This window comes from Scyliorhinus torazame, chromosome 27, assembly GCF_047496885.1.
Source record: "Scyliorhinus torazame isolate Kashiwa2021f chromosome 27, sScyTor2.1, whole genome shotgun sequence".
Taxonomy (NCBI): Eukaryota; Metazoa; Chordata; class Chondrichthyes; order Carcharhiniformes; family Scyliorhinidae; genus Scyliorhinus; species Scyliorhinus torazame.
The window spans coordinates 44,324,511-44,344,935 of NC_092733.1; the positions used below are offsets into that span (position 1 = coordinate 44,324,511).

General features: G+C 73.1%; 1 protein-coding gene across 7 annotated transcripts in view; it reads right to left on the bottom strand.

Annotated features, from left to right (window-relative positions):
• LOC140403376 (uncharacterized) overlaps nucleotides 1–20,425 on the bottom strand; it is a 207,682-nt gene that overhangs the window by 17,247 nt on the left and 170,010 nt on the right. For all 7 annotated transcript variants that reach the window (XM_072491304.1, XM_072491301.1, XM_072491303.1 and 4 more), the window contains one exon: nucleotides 886–1,344. In XM_072491304.1, coding sequence (XP_072347405.1) covers nucleotides 886–1,344 — 459 coding nt within the window. The remainder of the gene's footprint in view (nucleotides 1–885; nucleotides 1,345–20,425) is intronic.

The window sequence follows — 20,425 nt, forward strand, 5'->3', positions numbered from 1 at the left end:
GATACAGCAAGATAGAGAGATTGTGTGCGAGAGAGAGAGATACAGCAAGATAGAGAGAATGTGTGTGAGAGAGAAATACAGAAAGACAGAGAGAATGTGTGTGAGAGAGAGATACAGCAAGATGGAGAGAATGTGTGTGAGAGAGTGATACAGCTAGAGAGAATGTGTGTGAGAGAGAGATACAGCAAGATAGAGAGAATGTGTGAGAGAAATACAGCAAGATCGAGAGAATGTGTGTGAGAGAGAGATACAGCAAGATAGAGAGAATGTGTGAGAGAGATACTCCACCTCACTCCCCTCACTCACTCCATCCCACTCCCCTTACTCACTCCATCCCACTCCCCTCACTCACTCCATCCCACTCCCCTCACTCACTCCATCCCACTCCCCTCACTCACTCCATCCCACTCCCCGCACTCACTCCATCCCACTCCCCTCACTCACTCACTCCATCCCATTCCCTCACTCACTCCATCCCACTCCCCTCACTCACTCCATCCCACTCCCCTCACTCACTCCATCCCACTCCCCTCACTCACTCCATCCCACTCCCCTCACTCACTCCATCCCACTCCCCTCAGTCACTCCATCCCACTCCCCTCAGTCACTCCATCCCACTCCCCTCACTCACTCCATCCCACTCCCCTCACTCACTCCATCCCACTCCCCTCACTCACTCCATCCCACTCCCCTCACTCACTCACTCCATCCCACTCCCCTCACTCACTCACTCCATCCCACTCCCCTCACTCACTCACTCCATCCCATTCCCTCACTCACTCCCTGCAGAGTAATAAAAGCCACTCTCTCAGTTGGAGATTTGATGAATGCTCCGGGAGTTTTCCGGGTGAAGTTTGAGTTTAAAACCCCTCCGGATGCTGTTACCTGGCGATGGTGATGGCGGATTTGTGACAATCATTGAAGATGCAATTTGAGGCAGAGTGGTCTCTGGCATGGGTGACACAGTGCTCTCTGGCGTGGTTGGCACAGTGCTCTCTGGCATGGTTGGCACTGTGCTCTCTGGCATGGCTGGCACAGTGGTCTCTGGCGTGGTTGGCACAGTGGTCTCTGGCGTAGGTGGCACAGTGCTCTCTGGCGTGGTTGGCACAGTGCTCTCTGGCATGGTTGGCACAGTGCTCTCTGGCATGGTTGGCACAGTGGTCTCTGGCGTGGTTGGCACAGTGGTCTGTGGTGTAGGTGGCACAGTGGTCTCTGGCGTGGTTGGCACAGTGCTCTCTGGCATGGTTGGCTCAGTGGTGTCTGGCGTGGTTGGCACAGTGGCCTCTAGTGTGGTTGGCACAGTGGTCTCTGGCATGGGTGGCAGAGTTGGTATGACAGCTTCACCTGGAAATAAGAGACACAAAGGTGGGAGAATGAGTGAGGACAAAATCCCAACATCAAAGCAAAATAAAGAAAGTGCCGGGAATCTGAAGTCATTGCAGAAGCTTCTGGAAAGACCCAGTACATCTGGGAGCATCTGTGGAGTGAGGAACAGAGAGCCTTGCAGATTGAGGAACTGTTGTCATCCGAGGGCCAGAAGCCGACAAGGTTAACTCTGTTCCTGTCCACAGGCACTGCCAGACATGCTGAGTATTTTATATTCTTCTCCACAAACACCAAACTCCACTTCAAACCCGAACTAGAATTCAGCAAATGAGAGAGAGGAGGTAAAACAGCCTCCGCTATCATTTAAATGTGACCCCTACCCAGGTCCCCACACGTGACAGTCCACATCCTCCTGACCCCTCAGTAAGCCCCCCACCATGGTATTCCCCAAACCCGACCCCCAGGGCCTCTTTTGTGATCCATGCACTGGGACCCCCAGATCCCTCTGTACCTCAGAGCTCTGCAATCTCGCACCGTTTCCAAAATCAGCTTCCCTTTTATTCTTCCTGCCAAACTGGACACTTTCCCACTTTCCCAAGTTATACTCCATTTTCCCCACATTTACCCTCTCGATGTCCCTTTACACCCTCCTTACGTTCTCTTCACAATTTACTGTCCTTCCTATCATTGTGTCGTCAGCAAAGTTAGTGAGCAGACATTCAGCCCCTTCATCCGAGTCACTATCTCCATGTTTCTGAAATATCCTCAGTGACTCAGCTTCCACAGGCCTCTGGGATCGAGAATTCCAAACAGTCACAACCCTGGGGTTTTATCATTTTTAAAACCTCTCTCCCCCTCGGCCCTAATTGGCTTCTCCTTATTTGGGGTTTTTGCCCCGTGGTTCAGAATTCGCCGACCAGGGGAACGAGCTCCGCCGCATCGACCCTGTCTCTCCATTTCAGTCTGGTTTAGATTGCAGTGAGAGCTCAGTCAAATTCCCACCTGGATGAAAAGGTTTTCCCTCAAATCCCCTCTAAATCTCCGGCCCCTTACCTTAAATCGCTGCCCCCTGGTTACCCCTCAACTAAGGGGAAAAGAACCTCCCTATCCACCCTGTCCCTGTCCCTGATAATTCTGTCCAAATCGCTCAGCTCCCTCCTCAGCCCTCTCTGCTCCAGAGGAAACATTCCCAGCCGCTCCAGTCTCTCTCGATAGCTGAAACATTGCAGCCTGGGCAACATCCTGGTCAGTCTCCCCTGCACCCTCTCTAATGCACTCACTGCTATAGTGTGGTGACCAGAACTGTACACAATCCTCTAGCTGTGACCTAACCAGCGTTTTATACAGTCTCAGCATAACCTCCCCGCTCTTGTATTCAGTGCCTGGGTTAATAACGGCAGGTATCCCATAGACCTTGTAAACCACCTTGTACCATCCTGCTGCCTTCAGGGACTTATAGACCTGCACACCCAGATCCCTCTGTACTTCCTGAGGTCTTCCCATTCATTGTATGTTCCCTTCCCAGCTTAGTCCTCCCAATTGGCATCACCTCGCACTTTTCAGGGTCAAATTCCATTTGCCGCTGTTCTGCCCATCTAACCAGACTGTCCCCTGGCCTAGCAGGATGGGCGTATGAGGAGGATTGAGTCGGTTAGGATTGTCTTCGCTGGAGTGCAGAAGAATGAGGGGGGACCTCATCGAAACCGATAAAATTCAACCAGGACTGGACAGGGTAGATGCAGGAAGGATGTTCCCGATGGTGGGGGTGAACCAGGGGTCACAGTCTGAGGATACAAAGAACAACATAGCACAGGAACAGGCCATTCAGCCCTCCAAGCCGATACTAGCCATGATACCATCCTTGGCCAAAACCAGCACATCCTGGTCCTGCGGCATCGACCATTTTGGACAGAGATGAGGAGAAATACCTTCGCCCGGAGAGTGGTCGGCCTGTGGAATCCGTTATCACAGGAAGTAGTTGAGGTCAAAACATTGATGTTTTCAAGAAGCGGCTCGATATCGCTCTGATGCCGAAGGGGATCAAAGGACATGGGGGGGAAGCGGGATTAGGCTATTGAGTTGGGTGATCAGCCACGATCATAATGACTGGTGGAGCAGCTCGAAGGGCCGGGGAGGAGAGGGGGAGTGCCAGGGGGGGAGAGGGCGAGTGCCGGGGAGGAGAGGGGGAGTGCCAGGGGGGGAGAGGGGGAGTGCCGGGGAGGAGAGGGGGAGTGACAGGGGGGGAGAGGGCGAGTGCCGGGGAGTGGAGGGCGAGTGCCGGGGGGGAAAGGGCGAGAGCCGGGGAGGAGCGGGCGAGTGCCGGGGAGGAGAGGGCAAGTGCCGGGGAGGAGAGGGAGAGTGCGGGGGAGGAGGGGGCGAGTGCGGGGGAGGAGGGGGCGAGTGTCGGGGAGGATAGGGCATGTGCCGGGGAGGAGATGCCGAGTGCCGGGAAGGAGGGGGCGAGTGCCGGGGAGGAGAGGGCGAGTGCCGGAGAGGAGATGGCGAGTGCCGCGTACGAGAGGGCGTGCGCCGGGGAGGAGGGGCCGTGTGCCTGGGAGGAGAGGGCGAGTGCCGGGGGAGAGAGGGCGAGTGCCGGGGAGGGGAGTGCGAGTGCCGGGGAGTAGAGGGCGAGTGCTGGGGAGGAGAAGGCGAGTGCCGTGGAGGAGTTGGCGAGTGCCGGGGATGAGAGGGCAAATGCCGGGGGGGAGAGGGCGAATGCCGGCGAGGAGAGGGCGAGTGCCGGGGAGGAGAGGGCGAGTGCCGGTGGGGAGAGGGCGAGTGCCGGGGGGTACAGGGCGAGTGCCGGGGAGGAGATGGCGAGTGCCGGGGATGAGAGGGCGAGTGCCGGGGGGGAGAGGGCGAGTGCCGGGGTGGAGAGGGTGAGTCCTGAGGAGGAGAGGGTGAGTGCCGGGGAGGAGAGGGCGAGTGCCGGGGAGGAGAGGCCGAGTGCCGGGGAGGAGGGGGCGAGTGCCGGGGAGTAGAGGGCTAGTGCCGGAGAGGAGATGGCGAGTGCCGGCGAGGAGAGGGCGTGTGCTGGGGAGGAGGGGCCGTGTGCCGGGGAGGAGAGGGCGAATGCAGGGGAGGAGAGGGCGAGTGCCGGGGAGGAGAGGGCGAGTGCCGGGGAGGAGAGGGCGAGTGACAGGGAGGGGAGGGCGAGTGCCGGGGAGGAGAGGGCGAGTGCCGGGGAGGAGAGGGCAAGTGCCGGAGAGGAGAGGGCAAGTGCCGGGGAGGAGAGGGCGAGTGCCGGGGAGGAGAGGGTTAGTGCCGGGGAGGAGAGGGCGAGTGCCGGGGAGGAGAGGGCGAGTGCCGGGGAGGAGAGCGCGAGTGCCGGGGGGGAGAGGGCGAGTGCCGGGGAGTAGAGGGCGAGTGCCGGAGAGGAGATGGCGAATGCCGGGGAGGAGAGGGCGAGTGCCGGAGAGGAGATGGCGAGTGCCGGGGGGGAGAGGGCGTCTGCTGGGGGGGAGAGGGCGAGTGCCGGGGAGGAGATGGCGAGTGCCGGGGAGGAGAGGGAGAGTGCCGGGGGGGAGAGGGCAAGTGCCGGGGAGGAGAGCGCGAGTGCCGGGGAGTAGAGGGCGAGTGCCGGGGGGGAGAGAGCTAGTGCCGCGGGGGAGAGGGCGAGTGCCGGGGGGGAGCGGGCGAGTTCCGGGGAGGAGAGGGCGAGTGCCGGGGAGGAGATGGCGAGTGCCAGAGAGGAGATGGCGAGTGCCGGGGAGGAGAGCGCGAGTGCCGGGGGGGAGAGGGCGAGTGCCGGGGAGTAGAGGGCGAGTGCCGGGGGGGAAAGGGCGAGAGCCGGGGAGGAGCGGGCGAGTGCCGGGGAGGAGAGGGCAAGTGCCGGGGAGGAGAGGGCGAGTGCGGGGGAGGAGGGGGCGAGTGCGGGGGAGGAGGGGGGCGAGTGTCGGGGAGGAGAGGGCGTCTGCCGGGGAGGAAATGGCGAGTGCCGGGAAGGAGGGGGCGAGTGCCGGGGAGGAGAGGGCGAGTGCCGGAGAGAAGATGGCGAGTGCCGCGTACGAGAGGGCGTGCGCCGGGGAGGAGGGGCCGTGTGCCTGGGAGGAGAGGGCGAGTGCCGGGGGAGAGAGGGCGAGTGCCGGGGAGGAGAGTGCGAGTGCCGGGGAGTAGAGGGCGAGTGCTGGGGAGGAGAAGGCGAGTGCCGTGGAGGAGTTGGCGAGTGCCGGGGATGAGAGGGCAAATGCCGGGGGGGAGAGGGCGAGTGCCGGGGAGGAGAGGGCGAGTGCCGGGGAGGAGAGGGCGAGTGCCGGGGGGTACAGGGCGAGTGCCGGGGAGGAGATGGCGAGTGCCGGTGATGAGAGGGCGAGTGCCGGGGGGGAGAGGGCGAGTGTCGGGGTGGAGAGGGTGAGTCCCGAGGAGGAGAGGGTGAGTGCCGGGGAGGAGAGGGCGAGTGCCGGGGAGTAGGGGGCGAGGGCCGGGGAGGAGGGGGCGAGTGCCGGGGAGGAGATGGCGAGTGTCGGGGAGGAGAGGGCGAGTGCCAGGGAGGAGAGGGCGAGTGCCGGGAAGGAGAGGGCGAGTGCCGGGGAGGAGAGGGCGAGTGCCGAGGAGAAGAGGGCGAGTGCCGGAGAGGAGATGGCGAGTGCCGGGGAGGAGAGGGCGAGTGCCGGGGAGGAGAGGGCGAGTGCCGGGGAGGAGAGGGCGAGTGTCGGGGAGGAGAGGGCGAGTGTCGGGGTGGAGAGGGTGAGTCCCGAGGAGGAGAGGGCGAGTGCCGGGGAGGAGAGGGCGAGTGCCGGGGAGGAGAGGGCGAGTGCCGAGGAGTAGAGGGCGAGTGCCGGAGAGGAGATGGCGAATGCCGGAGAGAAGGGGCCGTGTGCCGGGGAGGAGAAGGCGAGTACCGGGGGGGAGGGCGAGTGCCGGGGAGGAGAGGCCGAGTGCCGGGGAGGAGGGGGCGAGTGCCGGGGAGTAGAGGGCTAGTGCCGGAGAGGAGATGGCGAGTGCCGGCGAGGAGAGGGCGTGTGCTGGGGAGGAGGGGCCGTGTGCCGGGGAGGAGAGGGCGAATGCAGGGGAGGAGAGGGCGAGTGCCGGGGAGGAGAGGGCGAGTGCCGGGGAGGAGAGGGCGAGTGACAGGGAGGGGAGGGCGAGTGCCGGGGAGGAGAGGGCGAGTGCCGGAGAGGAGATGGCGAGTGCCGGGGGAGAGAGGGCGTCTGCTGGGGGGGAGAGGGCGAGTGCCGGGGAGTAGAGGGTGAGTGCCGGGGAGTAGAGGGCGAGTGCCGGGGGGGAGAGGGCGAGTGCCGGGGAGGAGAGGGAGAGTGCCGGGGAGGAGAGGGAGAGTGCCGGGGGGGAGAGGGCAAGTGCCGGGGAGGAGAGCGCGAGTGCCGGGGAGTAGAGGGCGAGTGCCGGGGGGGAGAGAGCTAGTGCCGCGGGGGAGAGGGCGAGTGCCGGGGGGAGCGGGCGAGTTCCGGGGAGGAGAGGGCGAGTGCCGGGGAGGAGATGGCGAGTGCCAGAGAGGAGATGGCGAGTGCCGGGGAGGAGAGCGCGAGTGCCGGGGGGGAGAGGGCGAGCGCCGGGGAGTAGAGGGCGAGTGCCGGTGAGGAGGGGGCGAATGCCGGGAGGAGAGGACGAGTGCTGGGGAGTAGAGGGCGAGTGCCAGAGAGGAGATGGCGAGTGCCGGGGAGGAGAGGGCGAGTGCCGGTGAGTAGAGGGCGAGTGCCGGAGAGGAGATGGCGAGTGCCGGGGAGGAGAGGGCGAGTGCAGGGGAGGAGAGGGCGAGTGCCGGGGAGTAGAGGGCGAGTGCCGGAGAGGAGGGGGCGAGTGCCGGGGAGGAGAAGGCCAGTGCCGGGGAGTAGAGAGCGAGTGCCGGGGAGTTGAGTGCGAGTTCCGGGGAGGAGAGGGCGAGTGCCGGGGAGGAGAGGGCGAGTGCCGGGGAGGAGAGGGCGAGTGCCAGGGGGGGGGGGGGGGGGGACGAGTGCCGGGGAGGAGAGGGCGATGCCGGGGGGGAGATGGCGAGTGCCGGGGAGGAGAGGGCGAGTGCCGGGGAGTAGAGGGCGAGTACCGGGGAGTAGAGGGCGAGTGCCGGGGAGTAGAGGGCGAGTGCCGGGGAGTAGAGGGCGAGTGCCGGGGAGTAGAGGGCGAGTGCCGGAGAGGAGATGGCGAGTGCCGGGGAGGAGAGGGCGACTTCAGGGGAGGAGAGGGCGAGTGCCGGGGGTGAGAGGGCGAGTGCCGGGGAGTAGAGGGCGAGTGCCGGAGAGGAGGGGGCGAGTGCCGGGGAGGAGAGGGCCAGTGCCGGGGAGTAGAGAGCGAGTGCCGGGGAGTTGAGAGCGAGTGCCGGGGAGGAGAGGGTGAGTGCCGTGGAGGAGAGGGCGAGTGCCTGGGAGGAGAGGGCGAGTGCCGGGGGGGAGGGCGAGTGCCGGGGAGGAGAGGGCGAGTGTCGGGGGGGAGAGGGCGAGTGCCGGGGAGGAATGGGCGAATGCCGGCGAGGAGAGGGCGAGTGCCGAGGAGTAGAGGGCGAGTGCCGGGAAGGAGAGGGCGAGTGCCGGGCAGGAGAGGGCGAGTGTCGGGGGGGAGAGGGCCAGTGCCGGGGAGGAGAGTGCGAGTGCCGAGGAGTAGAGGGCGAGTGCCGGGGAGGAGAGGGCGAGTGCCGGGGAGTAGAGGGCGAGTGCCGGAGAGGAGATGGCGAGTGCCGGGGAGGAGAAGGCGAGTGCCAGGGGGGAGAGCGCGAGTGCCGGAGAGGAGGGGGCGAGTGCCGGGGAGGAGAGGGCCAGTGCCGGGGAGGAGAGGGCGAGTGCCGGGGAGGAGAAGGCGAGTGCCTGGGAGGAGAGGGCGAGTGCCGGGGGGGGAGGGCGAGTGCCGGGGAGGAGAGGGCGAGTGCCGGGGGGGGGAGAGGGCGAGTGCCGGGGAGGAGAGGGCGAGTGCCGGGGAGAAGAGGGAGAGTGCCGGGGGCGTGAGGGCGAGTGCCAGGGAGGAGGGGGCGAGTGCCAGGGAGGAGTGGGGGAATGCCGGGGAGGAGAGGGCGAGTGCCGGGGGGGGGGAGGGCGAGTGCCGGGGAGGAGAGGGCGAGTGCCGGGGAGGAGAGGGCGAGTGCCGGGGAGTAGAGGGCGAGTGCCGGGTGGGAGAGGGCGAGTGCCGTGGAGGAGAGGGCGAATGCCGGTAAGTGGAAGGAGAGTGCGGGGAGGGGAGAGGGCGAGTGCCGGGCGGGAGAGGGCGAGTGCCAGGGAGGAGGGGGCGAGTGCCAGGGAGGAGGGGGCGAGTGCCGGGGGGGGGAGAGGGCGAGTGCCAGGGATGAAAGGGCGAGTGCCGGGGGTTGGATGTGTGCCGGGGAGGAGGGGACGAGTGCCGGGGAGGAAGGGTCGAGTGCCGCGGTGGAGAGGGCGAGTGCCGGGGGGGGAGGGCGAGTGCCGTGGAGGAGAGGGCGAATGCCGGGGAGTGGAAGGAGAGTGCCGGGGGGGAGAGGGCGAGTGCCGGGGGGGTGAGGGCGAGTGCCAGGGAGGAGGGGGCGAGTGCTAGGGAGGAGGGGGCGAGTGCCGGGGGGGGTGGGGGGGAGAGGGCGAGTGCCGGGGATGAAAGGGCGAGTGCCTGGGAGGAGAGGGCGAGTGCCGGGGGGGGGGGGAGGGCGAGTGCCGGGGAGGAGAGGGCGAGTGTCGGGGGGGAGAGGGCGAGTGCCGGGGAGGAATGGGCGAGTGCCGGCGAGGAGAGGGCGAGTGCCGAGGAGTAGAGGGCGAGTGCCGGGGAGGAGAGGGCGAGTGCCGGGCAGGAGAGGGCGAGTGTCGGGGGGGAGAGGGCGATTGTCGGGTAGGAGAGGGCGAGTGCCGGGGAGGAGAGGGCGAGTGCCGAGGAGTAGAGGGCGAGTGCCGGGGAGGAGAGGGCGAGTGCCGGGGAGTAGAGGGCGTGTGCCGTAGAGGAGATGGCGAGTGCCGGGGAGGAGAGGGCGAGTGCAGGGGAGGAGAGGGCGAGTGCCGGGGGGGGGAGAGGGCGAGTGCCGGGGGGGGGAGAGGGCGAGTGCCGGAGAGGAGGGGGCCAGTGCCGGGAGGAGAGGGCCAGTGCCGGGGAGTAGAGTGCGAGTGCCGGGGAATTGAGAGCGAGTTCCGGGGAGGAGAGGGCGAGTGCCGGGGAGGAGAAGGCGAGTGCCTGGGAGGAGAGGGCGAGTGCCAGGGAGGAGGGGGCGAGTGCCAGGGAGGAGGGGGGCGAGTGCCGGGGGGGAGAAGGCGAGTGCCGGCGATGAAAGGGCGAGTGCCGGGGGGGGGGGAGGGCGAGTGCGGGGGGGGGGGGAGGGCGAGTGCCGGGGGGGGGGGGGGAGGGCGAGTGCCGGGGGGGGGGGGGAGGGCGAGTGCCGGGGGGGGGGGGGGAGGGCGAGTGCCGGGGGGGGGGGAGGGCGAGTGCCGGGGGGGGGGGAGGGCGAGTGCCGGGGGGGGGGGGAGGGCGAGTGCCGGGGGGGGGGGGGCGAGTGCCGGGGGGGGGGGGGGCGAGTGCCGGGGGGGGGGGGAGGGCGAGTGCCGGGGGGGGGGGGGAGGGCGAGTGCCGGGGGGGGGGGGAGGGCGAGTGCCGGGGGGGGGGGGAGGGCGAGTGCCGGGGGGGGGGGGGGAGGGCGAGTGCCGGCTGGGGGGGGGGGGAGGGCGAGTGCCGGCTGGGGGGGGGGGAGGGCGAGTGCCGGGGGGGGGGGGGGGAGGGCGAGTGCCGGGGGGGGGGGGAGGGCGAGTGCCGGGGGGGGGGGGGGGGAGGGCGAGTGCCGGGGGGGGGGGGGGGGGAGGGCGAGTGCCGGGGGGGGGGGGGGAGGGCGAGTGCCGGGGGGGGGGGGGGGAGGGCGAGTGCCGGGGGGGGGAGGAGGGCGAGTCCCGGGGGGGGGGGAGGGCGAGTGCCGGGGGGGGGGGGGGGGAGGGCGAGTGCGGGGGGGGGGGGGAGGGCGAGTGCGGGGGGGGGGGGGAGGGCGAGTGCCGGGGGGGGGGGGGAGGGTGAGTGCCGGAGAGGAGATGGCGAGTGCCGGGGAGGAGAGGGCGACTTCAGGGGAGGAGAGGGCGAGTGCCGGGGGTGAGAGGGCGAGTGCCGGAGAGGAGGGGGCGAGTGCCGGGGAGGAGAGGGCGAGTGCCGGGGAGTAGAGAGCGAGTGCCGGGGAGTTGAGAGCGAGTTCCGGGGAGGAGAGGGCGAGTGCCGGGGAGGAGAAGGCGAGTGCCTGGGAGGAGAGGGCGAGTGCCAGGCGGGCTAGGGCGAGTGCCAGGGAGGAGGGGGCGAGTGCCAGGGAGGAGGGGGCGAGTGCCGGGGAGGAGGGGGCGAGTGCCGGGGAGGAGGGGGCGAGTGCCGGGGGGGGGGGGGAGGGCGAGTGCCGGGGGGGGGGGGGGGGGGAGGGCGAGTGCCGGGGGGGGGGGGAGGGCGAGTGCCGGGGGGGGGGGGGGGGAGGGCGAGTGCGGGGGGGGGGGGGGGGAGGGCGAGTGCGGGGGGGGGGGGGGAGGGCGAGTGCGGGGGGGGGGGGGGGAGGGCGAGTGCGGGGGGGGGGGGGGGGGAGGGCGAGTGCCGGGGGGGGGGGGGGGAGGGCGAGTGCCGGGGGGGGGGGGGGAGGGCGAGTGCCGGGGGGGGGGGGGGGGGGGGAGGGCGAGTGCCGGGGGGGGGGGGGGGGGGAGGGCGAGTGCCGGGGGGGGGGGGGAGGGCGAGTGCCGGGGGGGGGCGAGTGCCGGGGGGGGGGGCGAGTGCCGGGGGGGGGGGCGAGTGCCGGGGGGGGGGGCGAGTGCCGGGGGGGGGCGAGTGCCGGGGGGGGGGGGGAGGGCGAGTGCCGGGGGGGGGGGAGGGCGAGTGCCGGGGGGGGGGGGGGGAGGGCGAGTGCCGGGGGGGGGCGAGTGCCGGGGGGGGGCGGGAGGGCGAGTGCCGGGGGGGGGGGGGGAGGGCGAGTGCCGGGGGGGGGGGGGAGGGCGAGTGCCGGGGGGGGGGGGAGGGCGAGTGCCGGGGGGGGGGGGGAGGGCGAGTGCCGGGGGGGGGGGGGAGGGCGAGTGCCGGCTGGGGGGGGGGGAGGGCGAGTGCCGGCTGGGGGGGGGGGGAGGGCGAGTGCCGGCTGGGGGGGGGGGGGAGGGCGAGTGCCGGCTGGGGGGGGGGGGGAGGGCGAGTGCCGGCTGGGGGGGGGGAGGGCGAGTGCCGGGGGGGGGGGGGGGAGGGCGAGTGCCGGGGGGGGGGGGGAGGGCGAGTGCCGGGGGGGGGGGGGAGGGCGAGTGCCGGGGGGGGGGGGGGGGGAGGGCGAGTGCGGGGGGGGGGGGGGGGGAGGGCGAGTGCCGGGGGGGGGGGGGGAGGGCGAGTGCCGGGGGGGGGGGGGGGGAGGGCGAGTGCCGGGGGGGGGGGGGGGGGGAGGGCGAGTGCCGGGGGGGGGGGGGGGAGGGCGAGTGCCGGGGGGGGGGGGGGAGGGCGAGTGCCGGGGGGGGGGGGGGAGGGCGAGTGCCGGGGGGGGGGAGGGCGAGTGCCGGAGAGGAGATGGCGAGTGCCGGGGAGGAGAGGGCGACTTCAGGGGAGGAGAGGGCGAGTGCCGGGGGTGAGAGGGCGAGTGCCGGGGAGAAGAGGGAGTGCCGGGGGCGTGAGGGCGAGTGCCAGGGAGGAGGGGGCGAGTGCCAGGGAGGAGTGGGGGAATGCCGGGGAGGAGAGGGCGAGTGCCGGGGGAGGAGAGGGCGAGTGCCGGGGGGGGGGGAGGGCGAGTGCCGGGGGGGGGGGAGGGCGAGTGCCGTGGGGGGGGAGGGCGAGTGCCGGGGAGGAGAGGGCGAGTGCCGGGGAGGAGAGGGCGAGTGCCGGGGAGTAGAGGGCGAGTGCCGGGTGGGAGAGGGCGAGTGCCGTGGAGGAGAGGGCGAATGCCGGTAAGTGGAAGGAGAGTGCGGGGGGGGGAGAGGGCGAGTGCCGGGCGGGAGAGGGCGAGTGCCAGGGAGGAGGGGGCGAGTGCCAGGGAGGAGGGGGCGAGTGCCGGGGGGGGGAGAGGGCGAGTGCCGGGGATGAAAGGGCGAGTGCCGGGGGTTGGATGTGTGCCGGGGAGGAGGGGACGAGTGCCGGGGAGGAAGGGTCGAGTGCCGCGGTGGAGAGGGCGAGTGCCGGGGGGGGGGAGGGCGAGTGCCGGGGGGGGGAGGGGCGAGTGCCGTGGAGGAGAGGGCGAATGCCGGGGAGTGGAAGGAGAGTGCCGGGGGGGAGAGGGCGAGTGCCGGGGGGGTGAGGGCGAGTGCCAGGGAGGAGGGGGCGAGTGCTAGGGAGGAGGGGGCGAGTGCCGGGGGGGGGGTGGGGGGGAGAGGGCGAGTGCCGGGGGTGAAAGGGCGAGTGCCTGGGAGGAGAGGGCGAGTGCCGGGGGGGGGGGGGGGAGGGCGAGTGCCGGGGGGGGGGGGGGGAGGGGCGAGTGCCGGGGAGGAGAGGGCGAGTGCCGGGGAGGAATGGGCGAGTGCCGGGGAGGAGAGGGCGAGTGCCGAGGAGTAGAGGGCGAGTGCCGGGGAGGAGAGGGCGAGTGCCGGGCAGGAGAGGGCGAGTGTCGGGGGGGAGAGGGCGATTGTCGGGTAGGAGAGGGCGAGTGCCGGGGAGGGGGAGAGGGCGAGTGCCGGGGGGGGGAGGAGGGCGAGTGCCGGAGAGGAGGGGGCCAGTGCCGGGGAGGAGAGGGCGAGTGCCGGGGAATTGAGAGCGAGTTCCGGGGAGGAGAGGGCGAGTGCCGGGGAGGAGAAGGCCGAGTGCCTGGGAGGAGAGGGCGAGTGCCAGGCGGGCTAGGGCGAGTGCCAGGGAGGAGGGGGCGAGTGCCAGGGAGGAGGGGGCGAGTGCCAGGGAGGAGGGGGCGAATGCCAGGGAGGAGGGGGCGAGTGCCGGGGGGGAGAAGGCGAGTGCCGGGGATGAAAGGGCGAGTGCCGGGGGTTGGATGTGTGGCGGGGAGGAGGGGGCGAGTGCCGGGGGGAGGAGGGGGGCGAGTGCCGGGGGGGGGGAGAGGGCGAGTGCCGGGGAGGAGAGGGCGAGTGCCGGGGAATTGAGAGCGAGTTCCGGGGAGGAGAGGGCGAGTGCCGGGGAGGAGAAGGCGAGTGCCTGGGAGGAGAGGGCGAGTGCCAGGCGGGCTAGGGCGAGTGCCAGGGAGGAGGGGGCGAGTGCCAGGGAGGAGGGGGCGAGTGCCAGGGAGGAGGGGGCGAATGCCAGGGAGGAGGGGGCGAGTGCCGGGGGGGAGAAGGCGAGTGCCGGGGATGAAAGGGCGCGGGGGTTGGATGTGTGGCGGGGAGGAGGGGGCGAGTGCCGGGGGGAGGAGGGGGCGAGTGCCGGGGGGGGGGGGGAGGGCGAGTGCCGGGGGGGGGGGGGAGGGCGAGTGCCGGGGGGGGGGGGGGGGAGGGCGAGTGCCGGGGGGGGGGGGGAGAGGGCGAGTGCCGGGGGGGGGGGGGGAGGGCGAGTGCCGGGGGGGGGGGGGGGGAGGGCGAGTGCCGGGGGGGGGGGGGGGGGGGGAGGGCGAGTGCCGGGGGGGGGGGGGGGGGGGGAGGGGCGAGTGCCGGGGGGGGGGGGGGGGGAGGGCGAGTGCCGGGGGGGGGGGGGGGAGGGCGAGTGCCGGGGGGGGGGGGGGGGGAGGGCGAGTGCCGGGGGGGGGGGGGGGGAGGGCGAGTGCCGGGGGGGGGGGGGGGAGGGCGAGTGCCGGGGGGGGGGGAGCGAGTGCCGGGGGGGGGGGGGCGAGTGCCGGGGGGGGGGGGAGGGCGAGTGCCGGGGGGGGGGGGGAGGGCGAGTGCCCGGGGGGGGGGGGGAGGGCGAGTGCCGGGGGGGGGGGGGGGAGGGCGAGTGCCGGGGGGGGGGGGGGGGAGGGCGAGTGCCGGAGGGGGGGGGGGGAGGGCGAGTGCCGGAGGGGGGGGGGGGAGGGCGAGTGCCGGGGGGGGGGGGGGGAGGGTGAGTGCCGGAGAGGAGATGGCGAGTGCCGGGGAGGAGAGGGCGACTTCAGGGGAGGAGAGGGCGAGTGCCGGGGGTGAGAGGGCGAGTGCCGGGGAGTAGAGGGCGAGTGCCGGAGAGGAGGGGGCGAGTGCCGGGGAGGAGAGGGCCAGTGCCGGGGAGTAGAGAGCGAGTGCCGGGGAGTTGAGAGCGAGTGCCGGGGAGGAGAGGGCGAGTGCTGTGGAGGAGAGGGCGAGTGCCTGGGAGGAGAGGGCGAGTGCCGGGGGGGGAGGGCGAGTGCCGGGGAGGAGAGGGCGAGTGTCGGGGGGGAGAGGGCGAGTGCCGGGGAGGAATGGGCGAATGCCGGCGAGGAGAGGGCGAGTGCCGAGGAGTAGAGGGCGAGTGCCGGGAAGGAGAGGGCGAGTGCCGGGCAGGAGAGGGCGAGTGTCGGGGGGGAGAGGGCCAGTGCCGGGGAGGAGAGTGCGAGTGCCGAGGAGTAGAGGGCGAGTGCCGGGGAGGAGAGGGCGAGTGCCGGGGAGTAGAGGGCGAGTGCCGGAGAGGAGATGGCGAGTGCCGGGGAGGAGAAGGCGAGTGCCAGGGGGGAGAGCGCGAGTGCCGGAGAGGAGGGGGCGAGTGCCGGGGAGGAGAGGGCCAGTGCCGGGGAGGAGAGGGCGAGTGCCGGGGAGGAGAAGGCGAGTGCCTGGGAGGAGAGGGCGAGTGCCGGGGAGGAGAGGGCGAGTGCCGGGGGGGGGAGAGGGCGAGTGCCGGGGAGGAGAGGGCGAGTGCCGGGGAGAAGAGGGAGAGTGCCGGGGGCGTGAGGGCGAGTGCCAGGGAGGAGGGGGCGAGTGCCAGGGAGGAGTGGGGGAATGCCGGGGAGGAGAGGGCGAGTGCCGGGGGGGGGAGGGCGAGTGCCGGGGAGGAGAGGGCGAGTGCCGGGGAGGAGAGGGCGAGTGCCGGGGAGTAGAGGGCGAGTGCCGGGTGGGAGAGGGCGAGTGCCGTGGAGGAGAGGGCGAATGCCGGTAAGTGGAAGGAGAGTGCGGGGGGGGGAGAGGGCGAGTGCCGGGCGGGAGAGGGCGAGTGCCAGGGAGGAGGGGGCGAGTGCCAGGGAGGAGGGGGCGAGTGCCGGGGGGGGGAGAGGGCGAGTGCCGGGGATGAAAGGGCGAGTGCCGGGGGTTGGATGTGTGCCGGGGAGGAGGGGACGAGTGCCGGGGAGGAAGGGTCGAGTGCCGCGGTGGAGAGGGCGAGTGCCGGGGGGGGGAGGGCGAGTGCCGGGGGGGGGAGGGCGAGTGCCGTGGAGGAGAGGGCGAATGCCGGGGAGTGGAAGGAGAGTGCCCGGGGGGGAGAGGGCGAGTGCCGGGGGGGTGAGGGCGAGTGCCAGGGAGGAGGGGGCGAGTGCTAGGGAGGAGGGGGCGAGTGCCGGGGGGGGTGGGGGGGAGAGGGCGAGTGCCGGGGATGAAAGGGCGAGTGCCTGGGAGGAGAGGGCGAGTGCCGGGGGGGGGGGAGGGCGAGTGCCGGGGAGGAGAGGGCGAGTGTCGGGGGGGAGAGGGCGAGTGCCGGGGAGGAATGGGCGAGTGCCGGGGAGGAGAGGGCGAGTGCCGAGGAGTAGAGGGCGAGTGCCGGGGAGGAGAGGGCGAGTGCCGGGCAGGAGAGGGCGAGTGTCGGGGGGGAGAGGGCGATTGTCGGGTAGGAGAGGGCGAGTGCCGGGGAGGAGAGGGCGAGTGCCGAGGAGTAGAGGGCGAGTGCCGGGGAGGAGAGGGCGAGTGCCGGGGAGTAGAGGGCGAGTGCCGTAGAGGAGATGGCGAGTGCCGGGGAGGAGAGGGCGAGTGCAGGGGAGGAGAGGGCGAGTGCCGGGGGGGGAGAGGGCGAGTGCCGGGGGGGGGGGAGAGGGCGAGTGCCGGGGGGGGGGGAGAGGGCGAGTGCCGGAGAGGAGGGGGCCAGTGCCGGGAGGAGAGGGCGAGTGCCGGGGAATTGAGAGCGAGTTCCGGGGAGGAGAGGGCGAGTGCCGGGGAGGAGAAGGCGAGTGCCTGGGAGGAGAGGGCGAGTGCCAGGCGGGCTAGGGCGAGTGCCAGGGAGGAGGGGGCGAGTGCCAGGGAGGAGGGGGCGAGTGCCAGGGAGGAGGGGGCGAGTGCCGGGGGGGAGAAGGCGAGTGCCGGGGATGAAAGGGCGAGTGCCGGGGGTTGGATGTGTGGCGAGGAGGAGGGGGCGAGTGCCGGGGGGGGGGGGGAGGGCGAGTGCCGGGGGGGGGGGGAGGGCGAGTGCCGGGGGGGGGGGGAGGGCGAGTGCCGGGGGGGGGGGGAGGGCGAGTGCCGGGGGGGGGGGGGGGGAGGGCGAGTGCCGGGGGGGGGGGGGGGAGGGCGAGTGCCGGGAGGGGGGGGGAGGGCGAGTGCCGGGGGGTGGGGGGGAGGGCGAGTGCCGGGGGGGGGGGGGGGAGGGGCGAGTGCCGGGGGGGGGGGGGGGGAGGGCGAGTGCCGGGGGGGGGGGGGGGGAGGGCGAGTGCCGGGGGGGGGTGGAGGGCGAGTGCCGGGGGGGGGGGGGGAGGGCGAGTGCCGGGGGGGGGGGGGGGGGGAGGGCGAGTGCCGGGGGGGGGGGGGGGGAGGGCGAGTGCCGGGGGGGGGGGGGGGGAGGGCGAGTGCCGGGGGGGGGGGGGGGGGAGGGCGAGTGCCGGGGGGGGGGGCGAGTGCCGGGGGGGGGGGGCGAGTGCCGGGGGGGGGGGGCGAGTGCCGGGGGGGGGGGGAGGGCGAGTGCCGGGGGGGGAGGGCGAGTGCCGGGGGGGGAGGGCGAGTGCCGGGGGGGGAGGGCGAGTGCCGGGGGGGGGGGAGGGGGGGGGAGGGCGAGTGCCGGGGGGGGGGGGAGGGGGGGGGAGGGCGAGTGCCGGGGGGGGGGAGGGGGGGGGAGGGCGAGTGCCGGGGGGGGGGGGGAGGGCGAGTGCCGGGGGGGGGGGGGGGAGGGCGAGTGCCGGGGGGGGGGGGGGGAGGGCGAGTGCCGGGGGGGGGGGGAGGGCGAGTGCCGGGGGGGGGGGGGGGGAGGGCGAGTGCCGGGGGGGGGGGGAGGGCGAGTGCCGGGGGGGGGGGGGAGGGCGAGTGCCGGGGGGGGGGGGGGAGGGCGAGTGCCGGGTTGGGGGGGGGAGGGCGAGTGCCGGGGGGGGGGGGTCGAGTGCCGGGGGGGGAGGGCGAGTGCCGGGGGGGGGGGGGGGGGGGAGGGCGAGTGCCGGGGGGGGGGGGGAGGGCGAGTGCCGGGGGGGGGGGGGAGGGCGAGTGCCGGGGGGGGGGGGGAGGGCGAGTGCCGGGGGGGGGGGGGGAGGGCGAGTGCCGGGGGGGGGGGGGGAGGGCGAGTGCCGGGGGGGGGGGGGGGAGGGCGAGTGCCGGGGGGGGGGGAGGGCGAGTGCCGGGGGGGGGAGGGCGAGTGCCGGGGGGGGAGGGCGAGTGCCGGGGGGGGAGGGCGAGTGCCGGGGAGGAGACGGCGAGTGTCGGGGGGGGAGGGCGAGTGCCGGGGGGGGGGGGGGAGGGCGAGTGCCGGGGGGGGGGGGGGGAGGGCGAGTGCCGGGGGGGGGGGGAGGGCGAGTGCCGGGGGGGGAGGGCGAGTGCCGGGGGGGGAGGGCGAGTGCCGGGGGGGGAGGGCGAGTGCCGGGGAGGAGACGGCGAGTGTCGGGGGGGGAGGGCGAGTGCCGGGGGGGGGGGGAGAGGGCGAGTGCCGGGGGGGGGGGGAGAGGGCGAGTGCCGGGGGGGGGGAGAGGGCGAGTGCCGGGGGGGGGGAGAGGGCGAGTGCCGGGGGGGGGGAGAGGGCGAGTGCCGGGGGGGGGGGGGGGGAGAGAGGGCGAGTGCCGGGGGGGGGGGGGAGAGAGGGCGAGTGCCGGGGGGGGGGGGGGGGAGAGAGGGCGAGTGCCGGGGGGGGGGGGGAGAGAGGGCGAGTGCCGGGGGGGGGGGGGGGAGAGAGGGCGAGTGCCGGGGGGGGGGGGGGAGAGAGGGCGAGTGCCGGGGGTGGGGGGAGAGGGCGAGTGCCGGGGGGGGGGGAGAGGGCGAGTGCCGGGGGGGGGGGGAGAGGGCGCGTGCCGGGGGTTGGATGTGTGCCGGGGAGGAGGGGACGAGTACCGGGGAGGAAGGGTCGAGTGCCGCGGAGGAGAGTGCGAGTGCCAGGGGGGGGAGGGCGAGTGCCAGGGGGGGGAGGGCGAGTGCCGGGGAGGAGAGGGCGAGTGCCGAGGAGTTGAGGGCGAGTGCCGCGGAGGAGAAGGCGAGTGCCAGGGGGGGGGGGAGGGCGAGTGCCAGGGGGGGGAGGGCGAGTGCCAGGGGGGGGAGGGCGAGTGCCAGGGGGGGGAGGGCGAGTGCCAGGGGGGGGAGGGCGAGTGCCAGGGGGGGGAGGGCGAGTGCCGGGGAGGAGAGGGCGAGTGCCGGGGAGGAGAGGGCGAGTGCCGGGGAGGAGAGGGCGAGTGCCGGGGAGGAGAGGGCGAGTGCCGGGGAGGAGAGGGCGAGTGCCGGGGAGGAGAGGGCGAGTGCCGGGGAGGAGAGGGCGAGTGCCGAGGAGTAGAGGGCGAGTGCCGGGGATTAGAGGGCGAGTGCCGGGGAGTAGAGGGCGAGTGCCGGGGAGTAGAGGGCGAGTGCCGGGGAGTAGAGGGCGAGTGCCGGGGGGGAGAGGGCGAGTGCCAGGGAGGAGGGGGCGAGTGCCGGGGGGCAGAGGGCGAGTGCCGGGGAGTAGAGGGCGAGTGCCGGTGAGGAGGGGGCGAATGCCGGGGAGGAGAGGGCGAGTGCTGGGGAGTAGAGGGCGAGTGCCAGAGAGGAGATGGCGAGTGCCGGGGAGGAGAGGGCGAGTGCCGGTGAGTAGAGGGCGAGTGCCGGAGAGGAGATGGCGAGTGCCGGGGAGGAGAGGGCGAGTGCAGGGGAGGAGAGGGCGAGTGCCGGGGAGTAGAGGGCGAGTGCCGGAGAGGAGGGGGCGAGTGCCGGGGAGGAGAAGGCCAGTGCCGGGGAGTAGAGAGCGAGTGCCGGGGAGTTGAGTGCGAGTTCCGGGGAGGAGAGGGCGAGTGCCGGGGAGGAGAGGGCGAGTGCCGGGGAGGAGAGGGCGAGTGCCGGGGGGGGGGGGGGGGGGACGAGTGCCGGGGAGGAGAGGGCGAGTGCCGGGGAGTAGAGGGCGAGTACCGGGGAGTAGAGGGCGAGTGCCGGGGAGTAGAGGGCGAGTGCCGGGGAGTAGAGGGCGAGTGCCGGGGAGTAGAGGGCGAGTGCCGGAGAGGAGATGGCGAGTGCCGGGGAGGAGAGGGCGACTTCAGGGGAGGAGAGGGCGAGTGCCGGGGGTGAGAGGGCGAGTGCCGGGGAGTAGAGGGCGAGTGCCGGAGAGGAGGGGGCGAGTGCCGGGGAGGAGAGGGCCAGTGCCGGGGAGTAGAGAGCGAGTGCCGGGGAGTTGAGAGCGAGTGCCGGGGAGTTGAGAGCGAGTGCCGGGGAGGAGAGGGTGAGTGCCTGGGAGGAGAGGGCGAGTGCCGGGGGGGAGGGCGAGTGCCGGGGAGGAGAGGGCGAGTGTCGGGGGGGAGAGGGCGAGTGCCGGGGAGGAATGGGCGAATGCCGGGGAGGAGAGGGCGAGTGCCGAGGAGTAGAGGGCGAGTGCCGGGGAGGAGAGGGCGAGTGCCGGGCAGGAGAGGGCGAGTGTCGGGGGGGAGAGGGCGAGTGCCGGGGAGGAGAGTGCGAGTGCCGAGGAGTAGAGGGCGAGTGCCGGGGAGGAGAGGGCGAGTGCCGGGGAGTAGAGGGCGAGTGCCGGAGAGGAGATGGCGAGTGCCGGGGAGGAGAAGGCGAGTGCCAGGGGGGAGAGCGCGAGTGCCGGAGAGGAGGGGGCGAGTGCCGGGGAGGAGAGGGCCAGTGCCGGGGAGGAGAGGGCGAGTGCCGGGGAGGAGAAGGCGAGTGCCTGGGAGGAGAGGGCGAGTGCCGGGGGGGGAGGGCGAGTGCCGGGGAGGAGAGGGCGAGTGCCGGGGGGGGGGAGAGGGCGAGTGCCGGGGAGGAGAGGGCGAGTGCCGGGGAGAAGAGGGAGAGTGCCGGGGGCGTGAGGGCGAGTGCCAGGGAGGAGGGGGCGAGTGCCAGGGAGGAGTGGGGGAATGCCGGGGAGGAGAGGGCGAGTGCCGGGGGGGGGGGCGAGTGCCGGGGAGGAGAGGGCGAGTGCCGGGGAGGAGAGGGCGAGTGCCGGGGAGTAGAGGGCGAGTGCCGGGTGGGAGAGGGCGAGTGCCGTGGAGGAGAGGGCGAATGCCGGTAAGTGGAAGGAGAGTGCGGGGGGGTGAGAGGGCGAGTGCCGAGCGGGAGAGGGCGAGTGCCAGGGAGGAGGGGGCGAGTGCCAGGGAGGAGGGGGCGAGTGCCGGGGGGGGAGA